Below are 9,851 nucleotides of genomic sequence, written 5' to 3' on the forward strand. Positions count from 1 at the left end.
TATTATTTTCAGAATTAAACCTCCACTTTACCTCCTGCTTCTTCATTAGACTGACTGTGTTCCTTCATATCTTCTGCAATATCCATATTTTCCATTTCCTGGGATTTGTTCAGATTACAGTCTGTCAAAACTTCCTGTCCTTCTGGAAAAAAAACAACCACCGCACCCAATAATTAACTATTGATGCTCCAAGAATATTTCCAGGTAATCACCTCAGAGTATCTGAGGACTCCCAATATTGCTCACAATGCCCACAATGTCCTTCCTATAGATGTGTTAGTTGCAGTTTGTTTAGTGGATTTGCTTCCCAAAGTCATGTACAAACGCTCACACAGAATATACACCTTTAAGTCTTAAGCTTTGGCTCAGATTTAACTAACCTGGAGGTTGTTCTAAATGACAACAAAACAGGAAAAAAATCCAGTATGTGTAACTCTATATATCATAGGTCTTCTGAGAACTGCTGCTAGGAGGTAAGCAAGCAAGCAGGTTCAGAGCATGGAAGAGAAATCACAGCTCTACTTTGTTCATTTGGGCAAAATATTAATCATTCTGGCCCCAGGCCAGGAAACTGCTCAAGCACATTTAATCGGAAGCCTCTTTGAACCCAGTTGCACTTCTCTGCTTATTTCATCAACACTACCAGAAAGTTTTCTGCTGATCATTGTGACAGGAGTATGTCCCAGAAATCCAAGCCTCTCGTCTCTGAAGTAAAGCCAAATTTTTAACTATAGAGAGATTTATTTGGGTGACTTTTTTCAATTAAAGCCTCTTTCACAAAATCCATAATATAGGTTTACACAATATTATGCATATTTCTGTAAATTTTAGATCACTATTTTGTTTAAAAAACTGACAGTGTTTTCTTTCAACAATCCTATGACTTTTTTAGAGTTCACAGCAACATTGTGAAACTGCTGTTAAAGTTGTTTAACTTATTAACAGTTGGATAGTGAAAAACCCAGTCCTTCTCAGGCTAAATGCTACATTGGATCTGAAAAAAAGTTTTGTATTTTGATTAAAACATTTATCCAGCTCACACAAGAGGTTTGTTTTCATATTTTCAGAAAAGCAGTCAACCAAAAGAATCACGTTATTCTTGCTTCCCTAATCAGAACTTCCAGCTTTCTCCTGAAAACACTTCCTTTCCTATTATGGTCTTTTTTCCCTTTAATATCATCTTCCAATACTATACGGAACTTCCACAGTTTTATTTCAATTCTAGAATTTATCTTTCGCCTTTAATGCTCATCTTTGTATCTGTGACCATGCTATTCAGTGTCCTGGGAATCTAAATGAGCTGAAATTCATGTAGTTTTCTCCATTTAAATTTAAAATTTTCCAGAGAGAGTGAAAGAACATAACCTGAACAGCACAGTACCTGCAGCCACGGGCTTTTCCTGAGAATTACTTAGGTCCATACCTGCCTGTGAATCTGCAAAAGACAGAAAAGTAGTCTGAGTTGCTTATTTATATATATTTATATAAATAATAATGCTTATTTATAGTTATTTAGAACTGTTCATGCCACAGTTGTTATAATCTTATAAATGTCCTTTTTCTTGGCTGAAAGCAAAATTGCAAAAGCAGAATTTTCAAAGAAATAAATACCAAACAATTGTTACATTTCATTGTACAACTTCATTATGTCTTGAGCGCTGGCACGTGCTCAGAAAAGGGATTAAGTATTATTTTCTAACTTTAAAAATTATAGAATAACTTACACTTTCGATTTAACATCTCATTTTGCACCCTGTGAGCACAGCATAGCAGTAGTAACTATGTGAAGGGAATGTCTGTAAAGTACAAGACATTTTTACATTCCTTTTCCAAAAACCAAGGGAAAATCCTATTGTCTTCACAAGATCTACTTGGTTTTCATGGGAATGCAAGTCTAATTCCCATTTAGCAATTCTGATAGGGATCAATGTCAGGAATTTCTAAAAACTTTTAGAGGACACGTATGTGGCCTGGTTTCCAAAAACGCTGAGCACTCAGCAGACAGCATTAAAGAAAATATAAGCCACAGGTATTTACATCTCTCACTCCAATGCCCAAACTGAGGTGGGCATGTTTAAGTGGAGGCACAGATCTGTCCAGTTAAGTCTTACTCAATGCCTTGCTGTCTTGAGATTTCATTGATATGAGGGCTGATTTTCTTAACAGTTCCACAGCTACCTGCTTCCTTCCTCCTTCCTTTCCTCTAGCTTTTTTCCTCTTTTTTGGGGGGTTGTTTTTTTTTTACACACCAAAAAAATTTTTATCATCTTTGAACACAAAAAATAGTAGCTCCCAAACTCACAAAATTCATTCCTGGCAGTTACATAACAGAAATACACATGCAGCAGCCATGAGGTGTTAACCGCTAGTGACATTTACCCCATAATTATCTGTCTTTACCACCACTGCATATGGAACATTTTTGTGGTCTCTGCAATGTCAAAATATAAAGCTCTGTTAACTCCACAGCGAAGAAGCCTAGTATCAGATAAGGCTATCCAAAAAAACCCTGCATGAATAGAGGATGGGCTGAGGCCGTCCTACAAAATAAAGGCAAACTCAAAGGAAAAACAAAGCAATAATAGAGCTATCCAACAAAGGTTTTTTAAATGTTTGGTTCTGTTGTTTCCTAAACGAAAGCGTTCAGCTGCCATTTCTCAATAATGGGTCTAAGAGTTACATTATGCATGTAGTTCCCATTACTCTTAACTAGCTATTACTAAAGAGCAGCAAGAAAAAAACACCAGCAGTTGCCTGAGCTCTTCAGGGTGTAACTCCTGACTGGAGACAAGTTGTTAAGCTATGAGCACTTTATGAATTGTATCCTAAAATTAAACCAGAGCTCCCATCCTTTCAGGAAAATTTAGCATGAATGCAAGCTTTTCATTAAGTGTCTTTCATTAGAGCTAAGAATGTTGCCTGGTGCCATAAAGATAGTCATGGAATTAAATGACAAAAAGTTCAAATATTTACTAAATTTGCAGGTTTTTTAAAAAAATAAGATCAAGGAACTCCATAGTTACAGCTCTTAATTTGTCATTGTTTCGTTTTATCATACCAGGAAAAGTGAGCTACAAAGAAGCAAATGGACACTTTATACCACGAATAATGATGGGGAAACATCAATAAATGCAGGGTAGGCAAACAAAATTCTCTCTAGCATTGATTTTACATTGCAATAATATAGATACTTAAATCACACAAACCCTTGTAATTGTGCGAATAATTAGGGTTTGAGCAAGACAATAAAATCCCCACTATTCTGTAATACTTGAATTAGATTTTAATTGCATTCAGAAATCCTGTGCAGTTGCCCCATTTGGGGGATAAAGCACTGAACTGGTCAAAGCCCCAGGATCAAATGAAGAGGGTGCTTGCTGGGTGAGGGGGGAGGTGTGACTGGGAAACTGCAGCAATTCTGCCTTCCCCTGGGTTACCAGGCGGTCATGAAACAAAGAATTAGAGCCCCTATGCGGCTGCTTCAAATCAGATAGTCCTGCATATAACCCTGGATAACTATATTGGTTTAGCAATCGTTGCATTCCCCAGGACAACTCCCAAGCGCAGTCACTCCACTAAGGATGCGCACGTTGCTATGGCTCGTTGGGTAAATGGCACCAGCACAAGTTTCTGTGCGTAGGGCTTGATGCAGCACCCCTCAGTCAGCAGTTTGCTCAGAGCCCCTCTGAGCTGCAGCTACAGGGTGACCTGCTAGAGAACCAACAGTACTGCCAGAACCGTGCAGCAGCCTGGCGGCACCTCCTCAGCCAGTTCTCTGACGCTCATCGAACATCGAGATGGTCTCTGCGTAGTTATTTACATTTTGTTGAGCGTAACAGGCTCCTGTCCACGATGGGCTGCTGGGCAGTATAATCATAAAGTCATAGAATCGTTTAGGTTGGAAAAGACCTTTAAGACCACAAAGTCCAACCGTTAACATAGCACTGCCAAGTCCACCACTAAACTGTGTCCCCAAGCACCATGTCTTACACATCTTTTAAATACCTCCCGTGCTGGTGACTTCACCGCTTCCCTGGACAGCCTGTTCCAGTGCCTGACAACTCCTCCGGTGAAGTGATTTTTCCTATTATCCAATCTAAACCTCCTTCTGAAGAGGTAAGAACAATGATATACCATATGTTTCCTTTTTCTGTTGAGAAATATTCCCATCTTTGTATCACTTTGAAGCCTCCAACATCCACTCATCAGTACCTGGTTTCTTATGATATTAGTCTCAAGCAGCTTCTTTACAGGCTTAGTGGTCTCTTAATATTTAACTTCAGGTCACTTGCCTGAGTGTTTTAAGCCACATCCTTCCCTGTGTCATGTAAGCGCGATAGAAGGAGAAAGTCTAGGAAGCTTCCATCCCTGATTCTGTACAAATAAGACCGTATTTCTACCAAACGTTCAGAAAAGCACAATGCAGGAAATCACTTACAGAACACGTTAGTCTTCCCAAGCTTCAAAGAGATCCACTGCCTAGGGTGCATGGAAAGAAGACGGTTGTCTTGCGTGTGTTGCAGCTGACGCACGATGTTCTTTTACAAAGCAGAAGTAAAATTCATGTGCTTCTGAAACCAATCCTTAGCCATCTTGCGTTCCACACCAATAGCCAAAGTGAGCAAAAATATTCAAATAGCTTGCTAAAAAAGTGCTATGGCATTTTAATACATAACCGTATTAATACTTTATCCTGGTATTTGACTAGTTAATAGAAGCAACAAAACAGCCTACCTGTATTTTAACCCCCCTAAAGTGGATTTTTTTTCAAATAAATGATAACACTAATACCCTTCTGTCACCAATACAGCTATAGGCAACAGAATGGGAGGTACATCTTGAATTATTATAATCTTACCTGTTTGCCTCCAAAGTGAAAACTAGAACATTGCCTTTTTACTGCCAGCTGCAGTTTTCAACCCAACAGCATTGCAAAAGGGGACATCTCTTTCAATCGCACAGGCTCTTAGTCCTTCTATCACAACATATGGAGCAAACACAGCTTGTTTCCCTGTCTTTGCACCATCTTGAGAGATACAAGCAAGCCAAAAAACCCCACACACCAGTCTTGGCCCCTGCCCTACAGTTAGACCTCCACAGCCTTAACCCTCAATGCTCAGAGCGGGGCCAGTGCCTGTGCTACGAACAGCAGTCAACCTCTTTAACCCCAACATGTTTTTTGCCTTCAACTCACTTCAAGAGAGAAAGCCTATCTAATTTCCTCACTGAAAGGCCTTCTTCAGCAGTTACAGTCTCAATGGCTTTCTGAAGAAGGTTCCTGGACCAAAGAAACTCTTTGCAGGCTCTCTAATACTTTGCTGCTCTTAAGCACCATGTAACGCTCAAAGCAACACAGGCATTTTAAGTGCACATGTCATTTTGGGAAGAAATCCTGACCAGCAGTGTGTAACTAGGATGTTGTTTTTCTCATATTGTAGCATATGACCTCGTAAAACCAGCAAAATGTCTTCCAGTAGTCACGATGTTCATCCCAACACAGCAAATGGAAATGATGGACGACATGAGGTCAGTTCTTGTGATTGTTGCAAACATAAACCAGCATGAAGAGATGCAATCACATAGACTGCAGATTTTGGCTTCCTAGACCCAGGTCTCAAACACCTACTCCTGCCAATGCCTGTCTCCCGGTCAGTGACCGTATGGAGTGACCTCACACCGAGCACAGAACATGCAGGACAGAAGTGTTACCCCTCTGTCCTCAATGGCAAATTTCCCATTGACTCAAATGACACTGAGATTTTCCCAAGCCCCATGGAAAAAGAGATGTTTGGCTATCACTGTATCCTGAGATAACACAGTATAACACTTTTACGTTAACTTCATCCCAAACACAACCAGCTCAGCACATTAACTGATCCTTGCAATCCCCACACACAGAACAACAACCTGAAGGATTATTTGCAATGTTAAATGTACAAGAAATAGGAACACAAAAAAGAGGCTTCTTAAATAATCTTGGCTGTAATGGCAGGAACATACCCATTTTCCAATCACTGACGTACCTAAAGAGATTTCTTCTCCTACAAAAAACATATAGTAGACCCGACTTGATCAAAAAAATGAGGCTGCATTTTTAAGTGCTGAACTGCCACCAGATCCATTCTTTCAAAACATTAGATACGCCTCTCAAGCTGTGATAGTCCCAATTCAGTCAGATTCTAGGAGAGTAATTATTTTAATGCAAACTTTTTAAAAGCCTTTAATAAAGGCAAATACATTTTTAAATAGGCAACTGCATCTAACTTAAAGTAACCAAGAACCTCGAGTCATTGAGACGCAGCAGACTAAACTCAAGCCCCTACTAAGGTGAGCTGAAATAAGAACATCAATCTCTGAAATAATGAAACAGGTGATGCTTTGCAGTGCTTCTTTGCCAGGCTTGTTAAAACACTGGTAATTTTGCTTTTCTTCAGAAGCGAATTACACCGGAGCCCAAGATTAACTCACAACTTGCTTTTGCTGGCTCTGAAAGTTACACGCACGTTTTACGAGCGAAAAGAAACCAGCATGCCCTTTAATTCGTTAAAAACCTAGAATACGAACAGTACATAAAGCAGGCTCTAAAACCCGATTCTATCATACATGTTGTGATTCTGAAATTAAACAGAGGGGTGAAAAAAGCCCCGTTCGTTTCCTGTTTAATTGCAGCACGAGATTAGATTTCTCCTCCAGAGGCTGCAATCTGTTTGCAGACAGCGCTGAAGAAGCCGCTTGGAAGCCCGCGGGAGGTGGAGCAGGCTGCGGGCCCCCGAGCGGGGTCGGCGGGGAGGAACGGGGGGCGGCAGCGCCTTCCCGGCCCGGGGAAAGAGCGGGGTCGTTTCTCACCTTCCATGCTCCGGCCGCGGCTCCCAGCTCCACCTGCCCGCCCGGGCTCGGGGACTGTCAGCGGAGCGCAACGGCCTCGCCTCCCGCCCGCCGCGGGCACCGCCACATCCGGCCCGTCGCGGCGCTGGGCGGGCGGAGAGCGGCGCCGGGCGGCGGCCAGCGGAGCCGCCCCGGTCCCGGCCGCGGCCCGGTGACTGCCCGGCTCCGGAGCTCGCCGCCGGCGCTGAGCGGGGGCTGCTCGGCGGGGACAGCAGCGGGGCGCGGGGACTGAGGGCAACGCGTGGTTTCACAACCCGCACAGCATGGCCGGGGCGGGGCGGGCAGCGCTGAGCATCACCGGGGCCGGCCCCCTGCCAGAGCGGGCTCTCTGGGCAGGCAGCGCTGTCACGGCCCGGGGGGCTGCATGTCTCCAGGGGAGACCCCACCGCCTCGCTGGGCAGCCTGTCCCAGCACCTCGTGTATCAGTTTTCCCCTCGTATTCAGAAGGAACTTTTATGTCATAGTTTGTGCCCGTTGTCCCTTGGCCGGTCACAGGGCACCACTCAAAAGAGCCTGGCCCCATCCTCCCAACACTCAACACTCACCCTTTAAGGTATTCATATGCATCGCTAAGATCCCCTCTCACCTGCTCTTCTCCAGGCTAAACTGGCCCAGCTCTCCCAGCCTGTCCTAAGGGAGATGCTCCAGTGCCCCAACCATCCTGGTAGCCCTGGACCCTCTCCAGTACTTCCCTGTCTCTTGAACTGGCGAGCCCAGCACAGGACACAACGCTCCAGATACGTCCCCACCAGGGCCGAGAAGAGTGGGAGGACAACCTCCCTCGCCCTGCTGGCCACACTCCTGATGCCCCCTAGGATCCCCTTGGCCACTAGGGCACACTGCTGGCCCTCGGGCAACTTGCTGTCCACCACAACTCTCCTTCCCCACAGAGCTGCTCTCCAGCAGGGCAACCCCAGCCTGTACTGGTGCATGAGGCTGTCCCTCCCCAGACACAGGACCTGACACTGGCCTTTGTTGAACTGGTTCCTCTCCGCCCAACTCTCCATCCTGCCCAGGTCTCACAGAATGGCAGCGCAGCCTTCTGGTGTGTTCTGGGGGGCTGAGGGAGGCCCCAGCCGTTTTCATAGGACAAACGGCATTAGGCTGTGAAGAGCATCTCCAGAACGGGAGGCTGACCCCGGTCCCAGCGCTGCGCTCTCCTCCGGCAGCCCGGTGAAGCCTGCAGGTGAGGACGTCCTGCAGCAGGTACCCAGGGGCGATGGCTGATGCGTGGCAGGCTGAAAGACAGCACAGGCAGACAGTGAACACCGGGGAGGCAGAGCCAGGAGCAGCTCTGCTCTCACACAGCACACCACGGGGCCAAAACAAAACATTGGAAACCCCGTGCTTTAGAGAAAATGTCCCTCTTAACTTCCCGGGAGATCAGCCACCATCAGAGGTGGCTCCTCAGGTGAAGAAGCCATGGCAGGTCCCCAGGCAGGGCTGCCATCAGGAATGGGGCCAAGGGGAGCAGGTCCAGGAGAATTAAACCAACCTCACAGGGGTAACCCTACCCTGAGGGCTCAAGACACACTCCCACATGCAGGGCCAGGGCAGCCAGGTGATTGCGCGGGTCCCCAGCTGCCCACTGCATCTCCAGCCAGGTCAACAGTTCCCTCCAACTCACATCTCCACTTGCAAGTGTATCTGACAAGAAGCGTGCTCCACCTCCCCCCCCGGCTCCCTCAGCATGGCAGGTGGGATCTGCAAATGGATCCGCAACCCATTACAGCCAACCAGTCAAAAATATTACTTAGCATTTTAGGGAGCTCTTCACCTTTAAAGCCTGCAGCAAGCACCAAGACCCAAAATAGCGCGGGAGAGCTTGCGATGACTTGGGTTAGGTCACTCAAGGGACAACAGCTATTCATATGGAGAGTTTAGCAGGGTGACACAGAGCTATTTTGCGTTGGCAGACTTCTGACTCATTTTATTTTACACTGCAGAGCCAAGTAGTCTAAGCCTTTATTAGAACTGGCGTGGCAATTGTGCACTGTGTTGCCCACACACATGAAAGAGTAACTTCTTTTCTACATACTTAATTTCCTTTGTATGCAATTTGTCCGGGCTCTGTTTACACATCACGTAAACATCATAAGGCAGCCTCAACTGTTAAACAAATGCTGCTTTCTTTGCAATTTTCGTTAACAAATCACACTCCTCGGACTGTACATTAAAGTTAAATGATTGAGATAAGAGTAAAATAAAACTTAAGTTAGTTGTTCTTAATGAAATAGCATTGCTATTTAGAAGAAAATCAAGTTATGAAACAGTTTAATGAAGCAAATATGAGTTTCTAAGTACTTGGATAATTGTTAAATAATGAGTTTTGTACATCTAGGCTTCTGCGAGGAGACTCACTCTACACAGGGCATGGATGGGGTTTTGAGCAGCCTGACCTGGTGCAGGATGCCTCTGCCCACGGTGGAGGGTGGCACCAGGTGACCTTTAGAGGTCCCTTCCGACCCAAACTCTTCTATGATTCACGAGGAAGCGTGAGCTGTGCCAGACCAACGCAGTCTTGACGTTATGTGCAAGCTCAGCACTAGTCATGGCATTTTGCTTCACCCAAAGCCCAGAGCTATTTACCAAGAAAAGGCCTACAAAGATAATAGCTGGCCTAGATCTCAGATCAGCACAGAACATCAGTGCAGAACAGTCCGTACCTGGCATGCTCTGACAACAACACAGCTTGTGTTTGCAGCTTCGAACTCTGATGAGCCAGAGAGCTGAGAGAGAAAAAGGAAAACAACAACTCAGGATGCTGTAGGTGGAAGGTACAACTAGGGCAGGTGCACTTCTGGACCCTTGGGGTTATTGCTGCATGTTTATCACAGCTTTATATTTACTTCATCACATTGTGCTTTTGGGTTGGGTTGGGGCTTTTCAGCCCTGCAACTCAGCTGTATTTCAAAAATGAGAAATGAACATTTTGGGGTAAGAAGATTGATGGAGGCTTAATGCCT

The 9,851-nt window shown here is 45.0% G+C and overlaps 1 protein-coding gene across 11 annotated transcripts in view; it reads right to left on the reverse strand.

The window, feature by feature from the left end:
• IKZF3 (IKAROS family zinc finger 3) overlaps positions 1-7,061 on the reverse strand; it is a 37,958-nt gene extending 30,897 nt beyond the window's left edge. For 5 of the 11 annotated variants that reach the window (XM_080369324.1, XM_080369332.1, XM_080369323.1 and 2 more), the window contains exons 1-3: positions 4,439-4,654; positions 1,382-1,435; positions 32-142 (exon numbers count right to left, since the gene is read on the reverse strand). In XM_080369324.1, coding sequence (XP_080225450.1) covers positions 32-142; positions 1,382-1,435; positions 4,439-4,490 — 217 coding nt within the window. In that variant the 5' untranslated portion in view covers positions 4,491-4,654. The other 6 variants (XM_080369330.1, XM_080369325.1, XM_080369322.1 and 3 more) reach the window with 6 other exon arrangements.
• Positions 7,062-9,851: the final 2,790 nt, after the last annotated feature.

This window comes from Falco punctatus, assembly GCF_963210335.1.
Source record: "Falco punctatus genome assembly, chromosome: 19".
Classification (NCBI taxonomy): Eukaryota; Metazoa; Chordata; class Aves; order Falconiformes; family Falconidae; genus Falco; species Falco punctatus.